This window comes from Lithobates pipiens, unplaced genomic scaffold (genome assembly GCF_037356315.1).
Source record: "Lithobates pipiens isolate NorthernLeopardFrog02 unplaced genomic scaffold, aLitPip1_a1.2 Scaffold_11, whole genome shotgun sequence".
Taxonomy (NCBI): Eukaryota; Metazoa; Chordata; class Amphibia; order Anura; family Ranidae; genus Lithobates; species Lithobates pipiens.
This window is the reverse complement of record NW_027507696.1, coordinates 19,330,727-19,355,260: the sequence shown is the minus strand read 5'-3', so window position 1 is coordinate 19,355,260 and position 24,534 is coordinate 19,330,727. Positions and strand designations below refer to the sequence as shown.

Below are 24,534 nucleotides of genomic sequence, written 5' to 3'. Positions count from 1 at the left end.
TCCATTCAAAGTTGCTTTTTTGGCCAGATTGAATGGTACTCGGCCTTGTATCCGAAGTAACAAGGTTTTTGCCTGCAAATGCTTCTCTTTTTAGAGAGCTGGACCCTGGGATCCAGTACATTTTGGTAGTAAGGCCATAAAAGTTTTTACTGGCAGGGTGCTGCTGCAGGTCCAGGATTGTGGGTTTCCTCTAGGATCCCCTGCTCCTGGAGGTTTAACAGAACCCAGTGTGAAGGGTGAAGATTAGGTCTGTTGGTTTACCACAGAAAACCCTACGGCGGGAAAGGTAAGTGGAGTTTTCTAAGAATTTTGTTTGAATTTTCTTATGAATGTCTCCTTTAACATAAAAATGTTGTCATGTGTCACCCCTGGGAGCTGTATTGAGCACTCACCGCCTCATGCTGGAAACAACGCTGTGTCAGAGAGGCAAAATGCTTCCTCCTCCAGCCGAACAGCAGATCCTCCAGAAAGCTTAATCGAGGTTTGTCTCCCCGCTTATTGCTCCCCATGCTGATACTCTCCCCCTTGGGGGGTAAAAGTGCTCGGATTTGTTTTTAAAAAAAATAAATGGACAGGAAGCGTGATCAGTGTGCCGCTTGGCAGCTTGTAATGCCCCATGCGCCATGCTTCTTTCTGTAGGTCTGAGAGGACCTGTAGTCCACTGCTCACTCTGGAAAACCCTTCTTTTTAAAATAGGGAGTGGAGCCATAGGCAACATGGGGCAGGGCTTAGCAGCATTTGCATTCCCCCCGATGCCAGGTGCACGAGGAAGCAAGTTTTTAAAAGCACACTGTGTGCTGCTGCAGGCTGTGGAGGGGGGTCTATCCAGTCTGACATACCGGTGCACTTCAGGCAGTACCCTAGACCACAGCATGCCCGGGACTCCGATCCACCGCACTCTGGCCAAATTCCTCGGGAAGCCTAATTGCCTGCCATCCGGTCTGACCGCTGCCCCTTTTGCACCCCAGAAAACATATGAATGGCCGATAATCCACACCAAACATTCTCTGTCTGAAAAACATAAAATTACAAGAACAACAAAATAACAAGGTAACAAAACGGCCCAAAAAAAAAACAAAGACAAGATGGAACAACACCTCGGCCACTCCTATAACGGAACACAGGGTATAATAACAAATCACAAGAGATGTGGACGAACATACAACCTAAAACGCCGTGATTCCCAGCAATCCGCTGTAAAATCTGGTCGCCCAAACCCCACCTAGCCGCCTCCGTGGCGGCCCCTATGCGAAATGAATGGGAAGCATACTCACCCGGATCAAACCCAGCCGCCCGTAAACACCTCCTGAAAACTGAAACAAATTGAAAACGGGACAACGCTGAGCTGTCCACGTGCATCAACAAGGGTCCAGGCCCCGGCTTCCTTATCCTCAACCAATTAACCACGGCTGCGACCGGGCAGGCTGTAAAATCGGGAACACTACCAAGCACTACTGTAGCCTCCCTGCCTAATTGATCCATTTTTGATTTGCTTATGTATAAATACAACCTGTCCCCTTGTACTGTGACCTTGGACACTCCCAAACCCCCCCTACTCTAGTAGAAGGGCTAACTAATTCCCCAATCCTAAGAGCTCAGAAAAAAGCCAAAACAAAGGCCGTCTTGAAAAGAACCGCCTCAAAAGAAGTCAAACAGACTGTCGGTAGCTTATCCAGGAGCACCCCAAGCAATTCAAAAGAAACTGGACGGCGAGAATCAGGCACCCCCCGCCCCCTTTTATAACCTCTCAAAGCTCGCTTGACCAAAAAAACGTTGGTAATATCCGACAACCCTGAAAGCTGAAAAAGGAATGACAAACCAGCCATCTTCCTATTCAGGGAAGATATTGTAACACTCCTCAAAATTCTTACCAATAAAATACAACAATGCTTGTAACTGATCCTCCTCCCGAAAACACCCCCCTAGCAAACTTACCATTCTATGCCATTCATCCCACACCCTTGCATAAGCTGTCCAGGTACCAGCACCAACCGACCGCCGAATCAGCCCAGCTACAGTGGCGAAACGAAGTCCCACAAGAACTCCGGGCATGGGATCCTGACCTGTTCCGCTTCTGGTGCCAACTGTCGGAATTTCTCCCACTGCAGACTAGAAAGGGCATCCGCCACCGTGTTAGTCACCCCAGTCAAGTGCACCGCAAAAATAAACACATTTAAACTTAAACATTGCAAAACCAGATGTCGAAGAAGATAAACCACAGGCGGGGAGGAAGAATGAACAGAATTAATAGCCTGAACGACTCCCAAATTATCGCAGTGAAAAATTTCCACCGCCATAACTATTGGAAACAGTTCCAATAGCACCATATTTCTAAAGAATTCTGAATTGCCCCATGACTCCGGCCAACGTCCTGCACTCCTCCAAAATAAGCCGCATATCCTACCGAGCCAGCCGCATTCGTGTAGAGTTCCAAATCAAAATTGGACACCGTCACGTCCATCCATACCGATCTCCCGTTATACCGATCAAAGAACTTTTTCCAAATCCTTACATCTTCCCGATGCTCCCTGTGAAGACGCACATAATGATGCAGGGATTTTACCCCTGCGGTGGCAGCCGCCAACCGCCTTAAAAAAAAACACCCCATGGGCATAATGCGGCCGGCAAAATTGAGTTTGCCCAGGAGCGATTGCAAGGAGCGCAATTGCAACTTCTTGCAACCACTCACACTCTCCACCGTACCGCAAAGGTCCTCAAGTTTATCGGGCGGAAGGCAGCATTCCATCCTTATCGTATCGATAATGATACTCAGAGACTTTAGTTCCTCCACCGGACCTTCTGTCTTATCCAGCGCCAACGGCACCCCAAAAATCCTGAATATATGTTGCAACGTGGACAACAAAATCTGACAAATATTTGTCCCAGGAGGTCCCACCACCAAAAAATCGTCCAAATAATGGACCACGGATTGCCAGTCTGGCACATCACACACTACCCAATCCAGAAAGGAATTGAAAATTTCGAAAAAGGAACAGGAAATAGCGTAACCCATAGGTAAACAACTGTGAACTAAATACTGTCCCTCCCAAATGCAGCCCAAAAACCGAAAACTACTAGGGTGCACAGGTAGCAATCTGAAAGCCGACTCAATGATGGTCTTCGCCAACAGTGCACCCATGCCAAACTTGGGCACCCACTTAATGGCATCATCAAAAGAGGCGTAAGACACCACGCACAGGTGAGGGTCAATAGCATCACTGACCGCCCCCCCCCCCCCCCCCCGGGGATGCGTCAGGTGATGAATCAAGCGGAATTTATTGTGTTCCTTCTTGGGTACCACCCCAAGTGGAGAAACCACCAAAGGAGGGAAAGGAAAAGGTCCCGCCATCCTGCCCACAGCTACTTCTTTTGTAAGTTTTGCCGCAACCACCTCCGGATGCTACTTCGCAGAGCGCAAATTATCTCCCACCACAGGAACCATGGATAAAGTGCATGGAATTGGAAAACCCTTGTGAAACCCCCGGAAAAAAAAACTGCGCCGTGGCTTGATCCGGATACCTATTGAGGAAGGGGTCCATTTTTTCCACTTTCACCGGAGTTCTCCCTTTTTCCAGTGTCAGTCAACTTCGCTTTTCCCTGCTTAAAACATTTGGCCAAAGGATGCGAAACTCTGCATCCGGAGCATTTGTGACGATATCTGCACATGCCCCCGAATCTACATGTGCTATCCTTGTATCTCCAGCAGTACCCCTTACGGTTTGCGGCCGATGGTGCCCCGGCCCCTCCCTGAAAGGGTTGTGGAAACGTTCTCGCCTGAGTCATCAACTTCATCCATAAGCCTATATCTTTGTGGTCCCATCTCAGTGATGGCTGGACCGCCTTGCGTTGACGAAAGTGTCCCGCCTAAGTGGAGGATTCCTCCCAGCCCCATCAGCATCAGAGGGAGGCTGCCTCTTTGCCAGTGCTGATGAAGGGTCCCGTTTACCGGGGCTCCTAACACGGCGGCCAACCCTAGGGGTTACCTCAGGGCTCAGGCGCTCAGGCGGGTGAGACCTCCTAGCACGTTGTGGGCGGGGGGCAGGCATAGCATGATCCTGCCCCAACCCCTGCCTTAATCCTTCCAACTGGCGCTCGAGCCACTGGGGCCCATTAGCCACCGCAGCCGCTCTCAATTGTTCAAATAAGCCTTTCAGGTCGGCCATGAGTCCTCCTAACCCAATTCGCCACTAACCTTGCCTGAGAAACTTCTCCTACTCTGTCTGGCTCCAACTGACCCTATCCTAACTCCCCCCACTGCCTACACCCTTATTTACTCCATCTTGGCAATCTTGCTCCCCCCTACCACACCTTATTATCCTCCATTGGCCGAACCTTAATTTGTTACCATAGTTACTATTTGAAAACTGCCTCACTACAGCCTACCCTGTACCCCCCCCCCCCCCCCCAGTCATGTAGGCCTTCCACTAAATGCTGTGCATACATTACAGGCCTGTTCTATCTTGCAACACATCATTTTGATGTGCCTGCTGTTCATACCTGATTCATATGCTGTGCGTGTGGGGTATATATTTGGTCAAGTAGCCCTAGATATTTCAGAAATTTTCACTGTTAAAGAATGGGCACAGTTTTCTGGTCATAGCAGTATTGCTTTCTTACGGGTGACCTAGTGCAGGTAGTTCTCAACATGGAGCATTTACTTCTGAAATTAAATAGTAAAGCAGCGTTACCCCACATGCCCTGATTCCTAGCCTCAACCTAACCTAACATGACCCTGACATCTAACTACTAAACGTAAGCCTTCACTTGTGCCTGCATCACAGGTTTTTGATGCAGAGTGCTAGTACATTTTGAAAGTACGGTACTGTGGATTTGACACACAACAGGAGATAAAAAAGATAATTTATTTATTTTTCATAGAATAATGTCCTCTGCCAGTATTGTCATTTCTTTTGAAGTACATTTTATGGTATGCAACTTTGCCTTGGATAGCTTTGTTTACATGAAGAACTTTTATTTATTTCTGTCTTTGATCATTTACATAGGCATGGTGTTTCCAGAAACAACAGCATGAACTGCATGTAGCTTTCTACAAGCAATATATAATTAAGAACCAAAATGCGTTTAAAGAAGCTCTTTTGAAGATCAACACCTTGGAAAAGTATTTTATTGATTTTTCTTCTTTATTTTTCTATATTTTAAAGGATATGTACAGACATTACCCAAATTTTCCTTAGAACCCTTTCAAACAGAGGTGTTTTTCAGGCACTACAGCACTAAAAATAGCACCTGTAAAGTGGCTGAAAAAAGCCTCAGCTGCAAACCCAGTGTGAAAGCCCAAGTGCTTTCACACTGGGGCGCTGTGCTGGCAGGGCATCACAAAAAGTCCTGCCAGCAGCTTCTTTGCAGCGGTGTAGGAGCGGTGAATACATCGCTCCTCCCCATTGAAAACAATGGGGCAGTGCTGCTATACTGCCGGCAAAGCACCGATGCAGTGCCGTTTTGCGGGCGGATTTAAATCCTTTTCTGCCGATGGGGGGGGGGGGGGTTAAACCACCCAGCTAGCAGCCGAATAGCGGCGCTAAAACGTCGGTAAAGCGGCGCTAAAAATAGCACCGCCTTACCGCTGACGCCCAGCGCCCAGGATGGCTCAGTGTGAAAGGGGTCTTAGACCTCCTCCTGCCTCTCTAGAGCATCTCCCAGCATTTTTTCTTTTACCTTGTTCTTATCTTAAGAAACTGCTTTTATTACTCTCTGTGACATAATCACAGGTGAAGCAGCTTTGCCTATTGATGTAGTTACGCCCCCAGAGCTACATATTACAAGAGCCCTTTCTCTATACGCCAGGGATATGCAATTAGCGGACCTGCAGCTGTTGCAGAACTACAAGTCCCATAAAGCATAGCAAGACTCCACCAGCCACAAGCATGACACACAGAGGCAGAGGCATGATGGGACTTTTAGAACAGCTGGAGGTCCGCTAATTGCATATCCCTGCTATACACAATGAGTGGCAAGCTCTTTTATAGTCAAGACAGCTGCACTGCTTTTCTGGGATAGAATCAATCTATACATGAGGGGTGGAGAATAGTAGAATTCTTTTTGGCAAGATTAATGGGTATTTTTCAGTACCTGTGTTTGTTTTTAAAAGGGATAAAGCACAGGAAAAGGTGCATGTATTGTTTGTGGGGTTTTTTGTCCCAAAATTAAAGTGATTGTAAAGTGATTGTAAAAACATATATAACATATACTTACCTCCTCTGTGCAGTTGTTTTTGCACAGAGCAGCCTGGACTCACCTCTTCTCTAGTCCCCCTTCGCTGCTTCTGGCCCCTCCCTCCTGTTGAGTGCCCCTACAGCAAGGGGCTTGCTATGGGTGCACCCGAGTCGAGTCACAGCTCCCGTACGGCTAAGACACTCGTGGACATCACTAGAGAGAGAGGGGGCTCAGGTAAGTAATTTGCGGGTGCTGGAGGGAGGCTGCTAAACACACAAGGTTTTTTTTATCTTAATGAATAGAATGCCTTAACAACTCCTTTAGGTTTATGTCATAACCGAACATTTGTGTATTGGATTTTATTCTGTTGTATATTTCTGAAAAATATTTGACTCTGTTGATTTTATGACTGGTAAATGCTTATTTTCATAGTGAACTGAAAGCAATAAAGAGAGAAAATGTGGAGCTTAAATCTTTGGTTACCCACATGAAGGTAAGAATTCAATTACAGTTGTTTTGTGTGTTTTTTCTATCTGTTATTTTTCCATTTATTTCTGAGGATTATATATTATATATAAGAGAGAGCTGTAGGGCATATGCTAGTTACAGCAAATAGCATGCCCTGCCCAGGGAGCATCTTAAAAAATCCCTCTGATCATTTTCATTACTCTGCCCCATACTTTATGCTGTGCTGTATGTTCTATATTCAAAACTTAAAGAGAAACTGCAGTCTGCTCACATCATTTGTAATAAAAACATATTTGCCATTCTGAAGCTTCCCTCCAACCACTATGCATATTATTTTATATGTACTGTGATTCTGTACTTGCCAAATATGCTGCAGAAATCTCCCTCCACTGAGTCTGACTTCAACCATTTTAACTGAGGGCAGCTGAAACTGCTGCTTATTCACTTCCTGGATTTACACAGACACACAGAGGCACGCTGCCAGCTCCGCAGCTCTCATTGGCCCTCTTGTGACTCATCCCCCCTCCGTTCCTGGCAAACTCTTACAAGAGTGAGAGAGAAAGAGAGCTGTTCATGATATCATAATCCTAGGCTTTTTACCAGACAAGAAACAGAAAGTGGGCTGTATAAGGTATTTACTGGCAGAAAAAAAATGTTTGACTATCCAAATTTAAAACAACAAGGGCAGAAGATTTAATAGAGGGAAAGATGAAAAATGATTGAAGTTCTGCTTTAAGCTGGTCATTGAACAATTTTCTTTTAGATTTACCCAAAACCATAAAAATTAGGTCAAACCTAAACAACACATTTATTTATATCCAATTAGGCAGGCCCTTGAACCACATAGTTGAAGGTAAATCTACAGGTGATTGTACAGAAATTGTACAAAAAAATTGTAGAATGGCCAACTTTAGACAATGGTAAACCTAACAATACATAGGCCACAAATGAGCAATCGCATCCCGATACATACTATCTAGATACAATTGTGAAACCTAATTTATGTATCTTCTTTGGGATAAACCCCTTGTGTACAAAATAGAGAATCTGCAGCCAAAAATTTTGCTCTTAAGGCCTCTTTCACATTTTGGTGTATAGTTCTTTGAGGAATTGGTCAACAGGAGATATGATATGAACTGAGAACGTTTCCAAATATCAGTTCACAGGATTAAATATTCAAATGGTTAGGCCCATGAGGGAATGGTCAACCCCTATGGACAGTTCATAAGAAGTGGCCTGTTTTGGTTGCCCAAATAACTTAATTTTCAGTTTTCAGCACTCTCACAATTTGAATGACAATTACTCAGTCATGCAACACTGTACCCAAATGGATTTTTTTTGTCTTATTTTTATACACATAGAGCTTTCTTTTGGTGGTATTTGATCACCTCTGGGTTTTTTATTTTTTGTGCTATAAATGAAAAAAGGCCAAAAATTTTGGAAAACAAAAACGCATTTTTCTTTGTTTCTGTGATAAAATTTAGCAAATTATAAATTTTTCTTCATAAAGTTTGGCCACAATTTATGCTGCTACATATCTTTGGTAAAAAATAACCCAAATTAGTGGATATTATTTGGTCTTTGTGAAAGTTAGAGAGAAAATCATAGAAAATTGATCACACCTGATGTACTGGTGGCCTATCTCATTTCTTGCGACTCTAACAAGCCAGGAAAGTACAAAACCCCCACAAATTACCCCTTTTTTGAAAGGAGAAGGTATTTAGTAAGAGGCATGGTGAGGATTTTGATGTTGTTATTTCTTCCCACAATTCTTTGCAAAATTAAGATTTTTTTCCCACAAAATTGGCATTGTAATAGGTTATTTCTCTCACATGGCATGTGTATACCACAGATGACACCCCAAAATAAATTCTGCTATTCCTCCTGAGTATAATGATACCACAGCCTAGCCACATAGAGAGTCACAATATGCAGGGAGCACCGTCATGTGGCACTGATGACAGATGGCACTGATACGTGGCACAGATGGCACTAATATGTGGCACTGATGACACGTGGCACTGATGACAGATGGCACTTATACGTGGCACTGATGACAGATTGCACTAATACGTGGCACTGATGACACGTGACACTAATGACAGATTGCACCGATACGAGGCACTGATGACACGTGACACTGATGGATGGCACGTGACACTGACAGGTGGCACTGATGACAGATGGCATTGATATGGGGCACTGATGACACATGACACTGATGTGGTACTGATGACAGATGGCACTATGTGGCACTGAAGACACGTGGCACTGATGTGGTACTGATGACAGATGACACTTATACATGGCACTGGGGACAGATGGCACTGACAGGTGGCACTGGGGACATGTGGCAGTGAGGACAGGTGGGAGTGGGGGCACATGGCAGTGGGGACAGATGGCACTTTATTTTCCTTTTTTTTGTTTCCTCACACGCTGTCTCTGTGTGAAGAGGGAGAGCCGGCGATGAGAGGTGATCTCATATGTTTACATATAAGATCATCTCTCATTGGACACGCCGATCGCACTGTAAACGTCCGCTGTTATTGGCCATTTACAGCGATCTGTGACTGGCTGTATCCAAGGGACATGGCCAGCACAGAACTTCCCCCCGATGCGTGCTCGCGGGAGCGCACATTGCGGAAGTAAACAGGAGGATGTCCAGGGACGTCCTCCCGGCAATTAGCGTCCATGCTGCAGCCATCTTTCGGCTATAGCGCGGACGCCTAGTGGTTAAATTACCTAAATGAATTTATATAATGTTAGAGATAGGAAATGTTGACAAAAATTGGTTAATATTGAGAAAGATTCTAATGATGTTTGGATTTGACGTTCTGGTTAGAATCTGGGGTTCCCTACTATTGCCATCATTATAAATGATCTTTCCTTAACCACTTCAATACTAGGCACTTATCACCCTTCCTGCCCAAGCCAATGTTCAGCTTTCAGCGCTGTTGCAGTTTAAATGACAATTGCACGATCATTCTACACTGTACCCAAACAAAATTTTTATCATTTTGTTCCCACAAATAGAGCTTTCTTTTGTTGGTATTTGATCACCTCTGCAGTTTTTATTTTTTGCTAAACAAATAAAAAAAGACTACTCAATGTCCCCTCAGTCCTTGTTCGGGAGGAAGGACTGAGGGGACATCGCTGGAACTGGCAGCAGAGGAGATCCATATATTTGATCTGGATACTGGGTTGGAGACGTTATTACCCTATTTTGTTAAGCATCCATCTCCTATCTTGACGGATCTTGGGTCCTGGAATCGAGGCTATTATCCAATAGACGGATTAAGGCATTTATTTATGCCCATGAGGTAAGAGTTCTGAGAGCACATTGAGTGGGTGTTGTTTTATCATTTGAACTACAGTCAACATGATGAGTGTTTTTCTACCTCACTGTGAAGATTTCTGAATTCCTTGCACTTTACACATAAACAATTTTTTATATATTAGCCTGAGGACTTTATATATTTGGTTCTTATTGGACTTTGCACTTTATATATTTCATCTTCAATCAGTTTAAGGATTTTTTCAGCATGTGGATTTTATGTTTATATTATATGGCGTCCACTATGTAGTTATCACTAATCATCACCATCTTATTTTGTTTGTTCACTAAGATGTATATTATCATCATTATGTTATTCTAGTCACGTAGGATATGTGCAGGATCACATATAATTCTTTATATTAATGTTATTGATCTTTCTGATGTATAAACCACAAATCAGAATGCACTCAAACAAAATAATCACAATTATTTGAAAATATTTGAGATTTGTGTGTATCACTCCTTAGCTGGCGACCGGTTTATGCATATTTCCTGTTTTTGGGACCTGGTGGTTCCTTTTGCCTTGTGGCTACAGAACACATATTTGTTCATGTCTTCTGTATGTACATTTTATATAGTTATTTTTTTTTAATACATTTTTTACACCAATAAATACAACATATTTAATACTATGTATATTTGACTTTTGTACATTCCTTGAGCCTAAAAAGTCACAATCTTTTGAGAGGAGATTCTATTCTCTTTTTTCGAATATTAGATATTCTGGAAAAGGGGTTGTATAGATTTAGGCCTTAGATTCATAAAGTTTATTTTAACCACTTGTCGACTCGCTCATAGTAGATGTACTGCGAGCGGGAAGCACAGACAGGCACCGTGCTGACCCATGTGATTGGACACAGCACGGGTTTGTCAGCAGATGTCAGCCCAGGGGCGGATCCAGGGGGGGGGCAACAGGACAATTGCCCCCCCCCGAAAATATCACACTGTCACCGACTGACTTGCAGGCTGCAGCGCTGCTATGCCCAAGTCTCTCTCTCTGTCTCATCAGCGATCAGCGGCGCAGAGAGAGAGAGAGACTCTGGTGTATTACACAGCGGGACTGGACCAGGAGGAGCTAGGAGGTGGGTGGAGCTGAGCCGTTGGCTTGGCAACCCTGCACTCGTTGCTAGCGCCTGCCCGCCTGGCGTCTAGCAACGAGTGATGTCATTGAGACAGTCACGTGACTCACGTCAGACTCGGAGTCTCAGACTCAGAGCCGACGTCACGTGACAGGAGCTGCCTGGAGGAGCGGTGTAGTGTCATATTTTGCTCCCCATCATAGAATGCTCCCGAAGTGACGTTGCGGCCAGAAATTTAGCACTGCGCATGCGCGATACGTTCCAAATGCTTGCACATGCGTTTCAGAGGGTTTCCGACAATGTAGGTCAGTGAAACCGTCAGATAATGTCACGGAAGTGAGGGGAGGTAATCGTGACATTAACTTTAGACAGAGCGGCGAAGAGAGAGCAGGTAACTGTGGCTCAGGGAGGGGATTACCTCCCCTCACTTCTCTGACATTATCCGACTGTTTCACTGGTCTGCATTGTTGCAAATCATTTGAAACGCATGGCGCAAGTGTTTGGAACGCATCGTGCATGCGCAGTGCTAAATTTCTGGCTGCAACATCACTTCCGGAGCATTCTGTGATGGGGAGCAAAATATGACACTATAGGGGCACTGTGTGACAGAGGCAGAGCGCCAGCAATCTTCCCTTTATGCGTCCGCCCCTGAGTTTGTTGAGTGTGCTGGCCCCTCCTACCTGCATCACCTCATCCCTCCATCTTGTCCATACTCATCACAATCACTCCCTCCGCCCCGACAGCAGGGAAGTGACGTGGCAAGTGACAATTGGCAACAAATGACAGGTGACATGGCAAGTGGCAATCTGTATCTGGTGGCAGGTGACGTGGCAAGTGACAATCCGCAACGTGTAGCAGGTGACGTGGCAATCTGCAACATGTGGCAGGTAACGTGGCAAGTGACAGTCCGCAATGTGTGGCTGGTGATGTGGAAATCCGTATCTGGTGGCAGATGACGTGGAAAGTGACAATCTGCAACATGTGGCAGATGATGTGGCAGTCTGCAATGTGTGGCAGGTGACATGGCAAGTGGCAATCCGTATCTGGTGGCAGATGACGTGGCAAGTGACAATCTGCAAAGTGTGGCAGGTGACATGGCAAGTGACAATCTGCAACATGTGGCAGGTGACGTGGCAAGTGACAGTCCGCAACATGTGGCAGGTGACGTGGAAATCTGTATCTGGTGGCAGATGGTGTGGCAAGTGACAATCTGCAACGTGTGGCAGGTGACGTGCCAAGTGACAATCTGCAACGTGTGACAGGTAACGTGGCAAGTGACAGTCCGCAATGTGTGGCAGGTGACATGGAAATCCGTATCTGGTGGCAAGTGACAATCTGCAACGTGTGGCAGGTGACGTGGCAAGTGACAATCCGCATCTGGTGGCAGGTGGCGTGGCAAGTGACAGTCCGCAACGTGTGGCATGGCAAGTGACGATCTGCAACTGGTGGCAGGTGACACACTCTGGGCTCTCACTGATTCTGCATTATGGTGAGTTGAACCATTTCATTTTATATAACATTCTATATAACAATGTAATAATAAAAATAATGCGCTTCCAACATCCTGACACCATATTAACCATGGTGCCGTCATGATTGAAACGCTAGCACCAGCCATGTCCCCGATAAATTGCCCGCAAAAAAAAACGTATTTTCTGGCAGTGCCCCTCCCGAGACTAGACTCTGGATCCGCCCCTGTGTCAGCCAATGATTTAGGGTAGAAACCTGTGGCCAATCACAGCACAGAATTCTGTGTTGGCAAAAACACAGAATTCTGTGTACAGACATCGATCTGTTTGTTTCATCTCCCTGAAATCAACTCTGATTTCAGGGAGAAAAAGCAGAGAGATCCATTAGTAAAAGCAGCACACATACCACTTGTTATACAGTTAACCCCTGAGATTGCCCCTTGTTGTTAACTTCTTCCCAGAATCCCAGCCAGTGGCATTAGTACAGTGTGCAGTAATTCTGATCACTGTATTAGTGTCACTAGCGACGTCAGTGTCAGTCAGTTAGCGTCCCTCCCACCCAGTGTCAGTTAGTGCTAGATTGTCTGCCATACTATCGCAATCATACTATGGGGGTTATTTACTAAAGGCAAATTCACTTTGCACTACAAGTGCAAAGTGCACTTGGAGGTGCAGTCATTGTAAATCTGAGGGGTATATCTGAAATGAAGGGAAACTCTGATGATTTTATCATCCAATCATGTGCAATCTAAAATGCTGTTTTTTATTTTCCTTGCATGTCCCCCCCTTGGATCTACAGCAACTGCACTTACAGTGTAATTTCAAGTGCACTTTGCACTTGTAGTGCAAAGTGGATTTGCCTTTAGTAAATAACCCCATATAAGTCGCTGATCACCAGTATAGTGTCTGGATCAGTATTTTGATTACAATTAGAACTATGCTAGTGGTTCCAATAGTATAGTGTCCCCACAAACGCAGTTTGGTTTTTACCAAAGACATGTAGCAGAACACATTTGTCCTAAATGTATGAAGACATTTGATTTTATTGGATATATAATATAACAGAAAGTAGAAAATAACATTTTGTTTTTTGTTTATATAATAATAATAAAAAAAGAAAAAACCCAGTGGAGATCAAATACCACCAAAAGAAAGCTCTATTTGTGTGGAAAAAAAATTCTATAAATGTAATTTGCATAAAGTGTTGCATGACTGCGCAATTGCCAGTTACAGCAGCACAGTGCTGAACAGCAAAAAATGGCCTGGTCATGAAGGGGGTAAAACCTTCAGAAGGTCAAGTGGTTAAAATTTGATAAATTGCTAAATACCTTGACTTCTGCAGTAAGTTGGGTGAGGATATTTTAGATTGCCTAAAAATGAGGTCATTGCCATTTCCTGTCACTGTTTATAGGGGTATATTTCCCTGTAGGCCCTTGATATTGGCTCTGATATGGAGTAATAATGGTTCTAGGAACAGAACAAAATACGGGAGAGAGTGGATAGCATTGCCTCATACCATTTCACTGAGGTGACGATTTTATTTTGACTCCTGCTGTTTGGTGGGAATATATTATTATTATTTAAGGTACTTATATAGCGCCATCAATTTATGCAGCGCTTTACATATACATTGTACATTCACATCAGTCCCTACCCTGAAGGAGCTTAAAATCTATGGTCCCTAACTCACATTCATATAGAGGGGCCAATTTAGAAAGAAGCCAATTAACCTACCAGCATGTCTTTGGAGTGTGGGGGGAAACTGGAGTACCCAGAGGAAACCCACACAGGCATGGGGAGAACATGCAAACTCTAGGCAGATAGTGTCATGGTTGGGATTTGAACCAGCGACCCTTTTTACATCTAGGTGAGAGTGCTACCCACTACACCACTGTGCCAGGTTTTTCCTGGGCCCTCTTCTAGTCACCCATGTGCTAGGGGATCTAGGCCTTCCAAGCACTTCATTCCTGAGTCTGGGAGCCCCTCAAGGGACCCTCTGACCCCACCAGCCAAGCGCATGCCTGCATCCCTTGGTATGTGAGTCGGGAGGAATCCCCGTCTACGGCGAAGCCAGGGCGGGAGTGTTTTCATCCAGCACCCACTCCCCTGCCCTCACACCTTTGCAGTATGGATGGTGCGGCTGGTTATACAGGATCCCTACCTGTGTCTAGTGTGGCCCGGCGATGAAGTGGCAGAGAGGCGGGTGCCGGCCAGGTCCCAGGAGTGGGCCCCAGTGACAGAAGACACGGTTGGCAGCTTTCTCCTGTGTCCAGGCATCGCAGAGCGTGTGCCACGGATAGAAGGAGCCAGGCGTCGGCTGGTGAAGCTTTCTCCACACCTCACAGAGCCCAGCGTGGGAGTAGGAGAGGGAACACCCGGGGTTCCAGTGCAGTGACCACTGTTGACATCATCAGTGGGTGCCCGCCGGACTATGGGGCCGGCAACTGCATCCTGGAGCCTGCTGAGGGTAGAGAGTGGCAGTGTGGCTTGGTGAATAGAGCCGGTCTGAAGGGGTGCTCAGCTGCTCTGAAGATGGTGAACTCTTTGGATCTGCGGCTGGATGTCCTGATGGTCAGAGACAGCCAGGTGACCCTTTTGTTTCATGTCCTCTTTCTTGTTCTTATTCAATCTATTCAATGGGGCTCTGGGGGGTTAGTTGACAGCTCAGCAGGGATCGGGTGTGGGACCGTTGGATTCCTCCGGTCAACGTCTGGCAGCGTCTGCGGTAATTACAGCCGGTAAGGTTTCGGACGACAAAGCGGCTGACAAAGGACCATCACTGGGGTTGATGGAGTATGTCTGGCTAATGCTGCAAAAATGCGATATGTGTTTTAAAGGGGCTTTGGGTGTGCATCTAAAACCAGAAGTGAAGGAGCATCTATGGAAGGGTGAGTATGTGGAAATGTATTTCTTTGTTGCCATTGGCGAAATTTAACTTTAAAGTTAGATTAGATGTATGTAAAGAGGAAGAAAATGGCGGTATCCGTTGATTACCCGTATGTTCTCAAACTGGTTGCAGGCGAGTGCAATTTTAGCTAGTGTCATTGGGGAAAAGGCCCCTAAGAATTGCTGAATTGCTCCCCATTTTGTTATCTGGACTCTATCAGCGAAGCCCAGTGAGTCTATGGTGGGGTTGCTTGGTTTGGCTGTGACAAGCAATTTGGTCAGCGCAATGCCATTTGGCCCTTTTTACGGTGGGACCCCAAAAATGTTATTCTCTGGATGAAACTGATGTCGTCTGCACAGAGTCCAGTTCCACCCTTTTAGGGTGAGGCCGAAGGTTCAGCAGCCTCTTCACAACCGGCCGCAACTCGCAGGATCTTGCAAGTTTGGTACCACGTGCTGTTTCCTTCATGACTATTCAGGGTTTGGAGGGTCTCATGCGCTGTCCAGATGCTTCAAGCATGGAAAAGGAAAAGGAGGACGCTGAAAAGAGGGAAGTGAAGGGAGAAAAGATGGTGACTTTCTTAAAGAGTTATTCTAACAGGAGGGTGTTGCAGCTGGGTTTCTCGTAGGGTTTTTCTGATACCCTGCCAGTTGCTAGTTGTTCCTCCTATGGCTGATAGCTCGCAGTCCTCTCGTTTACTTCCAGAGGTCGTTTTCAGGAAAACTTTTCAAAGTAATTGCTTTGGGTCACATGGCTAACCCCCTTTTGATTGACCGCCAGTATTTCCCCTTTGGGTATTATCCCCAAAAAAGAACCAAATTACTTACGCCTCATTTATCACTTGTCGCATTATAAAGGGGGTTCAGTGAATGATGCCATTGATCCGGAGCTTTGCATTGTGTCCTATACTTCTTTTGATATGGCAGTGTCGTGGGTTCCTATGTATGGTAAAGGCACGTAGTTGGCCAAAACTGATATTGCGGCAGCCTTTCGTTGGTTGACGGTACATCCTGGTTATTACCATCTGCTGGGGTGCAAATTGCAATGGCAGAATTGTATTGATAGATGTTTACCAATGGTCTGTGCCATTCTTGTTTGTTGTTTGAAATGTTTAGTTCCTTTTAGGAATTGGCGGTTCGGGATGCTTCCGGCCTAATTCAGTCATTCAGATGATTTCTTGTGCATAGGGCCTGCTGGAAGCACTATCTATGCCTCCCTTTTAGCCATGGTCCATCATGTTTTCCAGTTTTTTGGTGTGCCATTGGTCCCTAACAAGATGGAGAGCCCAGTCACTGAGTTGTGGTTTCTGGGTATTGCCATCTACACCATGGCGATGGAATGTCGTTTGCCGTTATACAAACAAAGATCTGAAGGCGGGGCGGTTTCTGCCACCGGGCAAGGCAAAAAAAAATATTCAACATCATGCTGTGTAATCTGTCTTGGGCAAGTTTTGCCTGTTGCAGTATGCCCATGGGCCACATTTTATGTAGACGACTGGCAGCTGCTACAGCTGGCATTAAGGAGCCACATCCTTATATTGGGCTGGGGCAGGATCAGCATGAGGACTTGCGAGTGTGGAATTCATTTCTGTTTTTTTACAATGGTCTCTTTCTTTGGTTGGACCAGGTGATTTCCAATTTTCATCTAAAACTGTTCACTGACGCGACGGGCACTGCTGGTTATGGAACCTGCTGTCAATGTCTTTGCAGTGCTGAGAGTTGGTTGGCCAGTGGAATGGAGGTAGGTTGGTTTAGTGTGTATTTTGGCATGTTCGGGAACTGTTTTCCCACTGTACTCTCCATGGAATTCTGCACGTTCAAGGAGTTGATAACTCCTGGTTGATGCTATGTCTCGTTTCCAGTTGGACAGATTCCATCAGTTGGCACTGGAAGTGGAGCAGCGCGGAATTCCATGCCCCAAAGCAGCTGTGGAGCATTGCATTGCCGCTTCCAAGTTCAATTTGTCATTCAGTATATGCGTCAACTTGGTCCTCATACTGCGGAGTGTATCAGGAATGAGAGATCTGTTGAATGAGGATGGGGGGTGTTCTTATAAGGACAATGATGTACACGTGGTTTTTCCACCTATGAGGTTGCTTTGTTCTGGGCCATCTTTGTACTGGCCATTTTTCGGAAGGTTTTCCGGGTGGGGGAATTGGTAAGCCGTAACAAACGTGGTGAGGATGGTTTGAGCGTACAGGATGTGTGGTTACGGCACACTACATTGGGTATTCTGTTAAGAAAATCTAACACTGATCAGTCAGGGAAGGGTTCTTGGAATGAGTTGTGGGGTTCCCTCTTCTCCAGTTTGCCCTGTCCGAGTTGTGGTTTTTTTTCACAGTTTTGGGCAAATCTTTTGAGAGTTTTCTTTATGCATGTGGAAGGGACAGCAATGTCTCGATTCCAGTTTAGGGCGGTGTTTAGGAAAGGCCTGTTGTCCACTGGTTGGAGTACAGACAACTGTTTTTCTCATTACTTTCGGATTGGGGCAGCAATGGAAGCGGTCCGATGGGGACTTAATGACAAGGTCATTCAGCTATGTGAGTGAGAGTGAGAATCAGTCAAATATTGGTAATATGTGCACCCTCATTTATTGTAACTTATTGTGCAATCTGTTGGGTCGGGCTAAGTTGTGTGATGCGATATAGTTGCCAGGCCTGCGTGGCGTATGGCTCGCTCTGTTGAAAAGATCAACAAAACCAGGAAAAAGGTGAACTAGGAGGTAGCAAGTTTTTTGCAGGAGGGTATTCAGCGGGCCTTCTGGTTTGGGGAGCAACATGTGCATAATGTATCATGCTCATGTGCTGTGGTAGGGGGTCTATTGAGTCTTTGAAGGCAGTGCTGGTTAAATAATTGTGGAAAATTGTGGGTTGGGCCCATCTGAGGTATGGGTGTCCCTTCCTAACAATACGGTGGTAACATCAGGGTATTAATTAGGTTGTATCTGGTAGTACGTAAGGGATTAATTGTCCCTGAGCCGGTGTAGTTGCTGCTGGGGTCCTTTGATTGGGTGGCAGATACAACCGGTTATTTGTAAGTATATAGGCCTTCAAAGACCTTAGACAGGCCATAAGCTGAGGTTGGTTTAAATGTGTTGTCTGGTCATATTGGAAGGGGGGATTGGTCAAGTGTTTAATGTTTTATAGATAATTGGAGCCTCTACACTCTGAAGGTCCCTCAGTCATGCATTATCAATCTTAATTGTGGTTGCATTGTTTTTTTTTTGTTTACAAAAAGTTTTTATTAAAGGATCATAAAAAAGAGTACAACAGTTGTGTCAGACCAGATTAGATCTATAGAAAGAGACAAGATATTCATGTACAAGGTGGAATACATTGATCTAGTTAGTATAAAAGTCGACCTGAAGATACAAATAGCAAAGCAATTAATAAAGGATGTGAGTTAGGGAAACATACAGAAGCCTTAGGGGGTGTCCTATAAATTACGGTAATATTGTGTTCCAGTGTTTCCATTTATTGTCAAAAATCTGCATAGTATCAAATAAAATGTGGTGGATGCATTCAGATAGTTTAATAGTTTCCATCCTTGCCATGACCTAAGGCCAGGGGAGAGCTGGAGAACGCCAGTTAAGGGCAATGACCCAATGAATCGCAACAAAAAGTGTATAAATAAGCTTTCTACAGTGTGTTGGTATATCGGGGATGGGGGAGAAGCATAGGCAGATTTGCATCGTGAAAGTAATAGGACGACCTGCTATAGAGGCAACTATGGCAGAGGTCTTCTGCCATATTGGGTTAAGGTGACTACAACTCCAAAAAATATGTGATAGTGTGCCTGTTTCATTAACACGGTACAAAGGGTAAACCGCGCTACTCAAACAGCAAAAGAAAGTAACCTATAAGCAGCAACCCTAATCGTAATACTCCGATATCAAACTAAATAGGTGAACAAAATGAGCTGCGCTAAAAACAAAAAATTATATACCTAAAACCTAATCCAGAACTATACCGATAGATATAGAAAAGAACAATATTAAGTGACGAAATTATAATTAGTAAACAGTATACATAAATGTTATCATATCATCATATAAGTGAATATAGTGTATACTAGATCTAAAATGAAGTCAACATAAATCCTAAAGAAAACCCCCCCCCCACAAAAATTAATGTATATTAAAACAAAAATTGTGTGTGCTAAATCTAAACCAATAAAATTAGCAAAAATAGTATTCAAAAGCAATAAAGAGTTCATATATAATGAAGAAAAAATTGTCCAAAAAGTATTGTTGATTCCTCAAAAATGATATTAAGGTGCAAAAATATCCACAAATGCGTGTATATAGAAAATAATCAAAACAATCCTCCACCAGTGAGAAGAGGGGCCGCTTACCAGAGTTTTAGATCCCAGTGTTAGTGAGATCAGTAAGGCAACAGCACAGAGGTTTCTGGATAAACCGTCACAGGCACCACACCATTTGCATCTCCAATACGAAGGCTCCAATCGGGAAACGAAGGTATCATAAATTGCTGACACCACGCTGCTTCTATCTCCAATACGAAGCCTCCAGTCAGGAAACGAGGGTATCGTGGATCATGTATAAAAAATCAAAGGCACTCGCATAGCGTAAAACCACTTGGTTTAATGAAATAGAATAAAAAAAATTTACACTCACATATGTATAGAAAAAACGATCACATAAAAAGCGAGCCGGCCGGACTCGTGTGCCGCCCGCACTTCCTGGTTGGGCGTAGAACGCGGAGACGTCAGAACGCCTATCTCCCAGATAGGCGATAGGCGTTCTGACGTCTCCGCGTTCTACGCCCAACCAGGAAGTGCGGGCGGCACACGAGTCCGGCCGGCTCGCTTTTTATGTGATCGTTTTTTCTATACATATGTGAGTGTAAATTTTTTTTATTCTATTTCATTAAACCAAGTGGTTTTACGCTATGCGAGTGCCTTTGATTTTTTATACATGATCCACGATACCCTCGTTTCCTGACTGGAGGCTTCGTATTGGAGATAGAAGCAGCGTGGTGTCAGCAATTTACGATACCTTCGTTTCCCGATTGGAGCCTTCGTATTGGAGATGCAAATGGTGTGGTGCCTGTGATGGTTTATCCAGAAACCTCTGTGCTGTTGCCTTACTGATCTCACTAACACTGGGATCTAAAACTCTGGTAAGCGGCCCCTCTTCTCAATGGTGGAGGATTGTTTTGATTATTTTCTATATACACGCATTTGTGGATATTTTTGCACCTTAATATCATTTTTGAGGAATCAACAATACTTTTTGGACAATTTTTTCTTCATTATATATGAACTCTTTATTGCTTTTGAATACTATTTTTGCTAATTTTATTGGTTTAGATTTAGCACACACAATTTTTGTTTTAATATACATTAATTTTTGTGGGGGGGGTTTTTTCTTTAGGATTTATGTTGACTTCATTTTAGATCTAGTATACACTATATTCACTTATATGATGATATGATAACATTTATGTATACTGTTTACTAATTATAATTTCGTCACTTAATATTGTTCTTTTCTATATCTATCGGTATAGTTCTGGATTAGGTTTTAGGTATATAATTTTTTGTTTTTAGCGCAGCTCATTTTGTTCTGCCTGTTTCATTGCATCCACGAAAGCAAAGTGGGGAAACTGCAGGGTATATTAAGTGGATTTTTGCGGGGGTCATATACCATCTCGTGTGAAGTTTAACAGCAGTCTCACGTATTGAGTATGATATTGTGTTCTTAAGCATGTTGGTCAGCATTTCCTGCCATTCAGTTGGATCAAATGATAAGCCTGTATCAATTTCCCATTTAAGCATTGGTTTGGTTTTATCATCTAATGTAATCTCAATAAGTGAGCGGTAAATATTGGAGATAATACCTCTATCTCTAGGAGAATGGGGTCATAGGCGTTCAAAACGAGTGCTTTGCATTCGCGTGTCCGGGGAGCCTCTGAGTTGAAAGAAATGTTTGATTAGTGTGTAATTATGTAGTTCTGTGGGGGGGAGTTGGTATTGTGTTTGTAACTGAAGAAAGGTCTTAAAGTGAGTTCCTGTCTTAAAGTCCTGGAATGTGGTTATGTTGGCCTTACGCCATAAAGAGAACTGTGAGACGTCATAGAACGCTTGGGGGAACTCAGGATCTCCTAGGTAGGAGAGTAAAGGTGAAAAAGAGGAGGCTAGATGGAATTTCTTTCCATAAAGTGACCATAAATAAACAGATTGATATACTATTGTGTTGAGAGAGGTGATTGGGTTTAATTGATTTTGACCATAGTAGTCCCGAAGGTAGAAAGGGATAAATAGAATGGGTTTCAAATTTGAGCCATGGAATGTTAGCTGGAGGACTATGCCATTGAGCTGAATGGGCCAGTCTGGCGGATAAGTAATAGAGCCAAAGGTTTGGGAGGCCTAGGCCACCAAGGGGTAGAGGTCTATATAGTATGGATTTATGAAATCTGGGTTTTTTTATGGTGCCAAATAAATTGCTCTCTTTGAATGGAATCTATGTAGACTTTTGTGATATAAATAGGTAGGGACCTGAAAAAAAAAAGTAATTTAGGTAATATAGCCATCTTTATGGCCGTAACTCTGCCAAGGAATGAGATATGATATTCATCCCAAGTAAGTAGGAGTGATCTGATGTTTGAAACTATAGGGTGGTAATTTGTTTGGAATAAGGTTTTAAATTCAGGAGTAAGTTGTATACCTAGGTAGCGAAATGATTGGGTGCACCAAGCAAAGGAGAAGTGGCGTTGTAGTGATAAGGCTAAGTCGTTCGGGATATTGATGGGCATGGCAGAGCATTTAGCTAGATTAACTCCTAAGCCTGAAATAGTATGAAAAGAGTCTAATAAGGTGATTAAGTTGGGTAGTGCAGTTAGGGGGTTAGTGATAAATAGGAGTACATCATCTGCATATAGACTTATTTTGAACTCATCTGGGCCTTTATAATAACCTTAAAAGTTTGTGTTTTCTATGATGGTGCGGGCTAGAGGCTCTATTGCAAGAGCAAAAAGGAGGGGGGATAAAGGACACCCTTGCCTGGTGCCTCTCTGCAGTGGGAAAAATTGGGAATTATTAACTGGTAATTTTATTCTGGTTTGGGGACCTCTGTAAAAATTCGCCTGAGATACCAAATTTAGGTAATAGGTGGTCTAGGTAAGACCAGCTGACGCTGTCAAATGCCTTATGGACGTCAAGGCTAAGCAGGAGTGTTTGGTTAGAGTGGAGATTGGCGTCCTGAATTATATTGGTGACCAGGCGAATATTGTCAGTAATTTGTCGGCCTGGGATAAACCCAGTTTGATCTGGTGAGATTAGGGAAGATATAACAGAGGCCAACCTATTAGCTAATAATTTGCCAAAGATTTTTAAATCATTATAACTGAGATAGTGCGAAAGTTTTGGGGAAGAGAATGGTCTTTGTGAGGTTTGGGGATAAGGGACATGTTGGCTAACAGCATTTCTGCAGGGAAGCTATTACCTTTTAATATATGGTTATAGAGAGAAGTCAGTTTGGGCGTTAAGATGTGTGCAAATTTCTTATAGTAGGAGGCTGAGTATCCGTCTGGACCTGGTGCGGTGGAGGATTTAAGTGATTTGATAAGCGTCAAGATCTCTATATCCGAACATGGGGCGTTTAAAATTTCCATCTGTTGGGGTGACAGAGATGGCAGTGAGAGGTTCGAGAACCAAGATTGGGTGGATGGGTCTTTAGTAGGATAAGGAGCTGCAAATAGCTTTTCATAGTAATCTACAAAGATTTTCATTATGTCGTTTGGGTGTGAAACCAAAGCACCTGCTGAGTTACGGAGTTTGTAGTTATGGGTCGGTTTGATAGTTTGGTTTAGTTTGCGAGCAAACATTGTAGAAGTTGAGTTGCTGTAAAGCAGGAATTTAGCTTTTGCCCACCGCAGAGATTTTTCTGTTTTGTCTGATAGTAAAAGGTCTAAGGTTTGTTTTTTGCTAGTTATCTGCTGTAGGAGGTCGGGGGTAGGTGATTGATTATAACAGTTGTATAATTTATCAAGTGTTTTTGTGGGTGTTCTAAGTTCTAATAATTCTTCTTGGAGGCTATGTGGATAAGATGACCACGCATTACTGCTTTATGGGCAGTCCATAAGGTGCATGTTTGGGTGTCTGGAAGCTGATTGTCAGTAAAATAGTTGTTAAGGTGTGTTGTAAGAGAGTCTATAATCGATGAGTCAGTTAGCAGAGAGTCATTTAGTCTCCAGGTGAAAGTGGTGGGCTTGAGGCCTAATCTAGAAATGTTAAAAGCCACAATCTGGTGATTTGACCAAGGGCAGACATGTATACCTGTGCTGTAGGAATTTGCAAGTACTGTGGGGGTGCAGAAAATGTAATCTATACGGGCTGAGCTATCGTGAGGGTTTGAATAAAAAGTATATGATTTGCAGCCAATATTATGTGCTCGCCATGCGTCGAAGAGTTGATGAGTATTCAGACTGTATGTGAGAGATTTAGGGAAGGCCTTGGAGGAGGGAGTAATTTTACTTCTATCAAGGGTTGGGTGTGCTGTAAGATTAAAGTCTCCACCTACTATCATGTGGGGAGATATATATCTGTCCAGGATAGTAAAAAATTGTTGAAAGAAAGTTGCTTGTGCAGCATTTGGGGCGTAGACAGAGGCAATTGTGGTGGTTCGGTCTTGGAGTTTACCTTGAAGGATTATAAATCTGCTACCAGGGTCTCTATAAACATGTTCAGGATCAAAAAGTAATGATTTTTTTATGAATATGGCCACTCCATGGGATTTGGAAGTATAGGAGGTTAAATAGAGTTGTTTGTATGATTTGTCAAAGTATTGTGGGTGGTTATCTGCAGAAAAATGGGTCTCTTGTAATAAGAGGATATCTGCGCCAAGGCTTTTGTATTGATAAAAGGCTTTCTTGCGTTCTTGTGGGAGGTTAAAGCCTTGAACATTATGTGATATAATTTTTAAAGCCATTGGTAAATAAAACATTTTTTAAGTGAGATATCATAATAGGGATAGAGTGTACTTACGTACCATGGAGTGACCAAATCCAGATTGCATACATTGTAATAGAAAAAATAAGGAAATATTTGTCTCAATATAGCAAAGATATCTGTCTGATAATCTGAAATATTTAGTGCAAAT

At 43.8% G+C, this 24,534-nt stretch overlaps 1 protein-coding gene across 1 annotated transcript in view; it reads left to right on the top strand.

The window, feature by feature from the left end:
* The window catches only part of RNF212B (ring finger protein 212B), a 198,259-nt gene that overhangs the window by 54,890 nt on the left and 118,835 nt on the right, over nt 1–24,534 (top strand). The window contains exons 4-5 of the mRNA XM_077469396.1: nt 5,004–5,119; nt 6,607–6,667. Of these exons, the coding sequence (XP_077325522.1) occupies nt 6,662–6,667 (6 nt within the window). The 5' untranslated portion in view covers nt 5,004–5,119; nt 6,607–6,661. The remainder of the gene's footprint in view (nt 1–5,003; nt 5,120–6,606; nt 6,668–24,534) is intronic.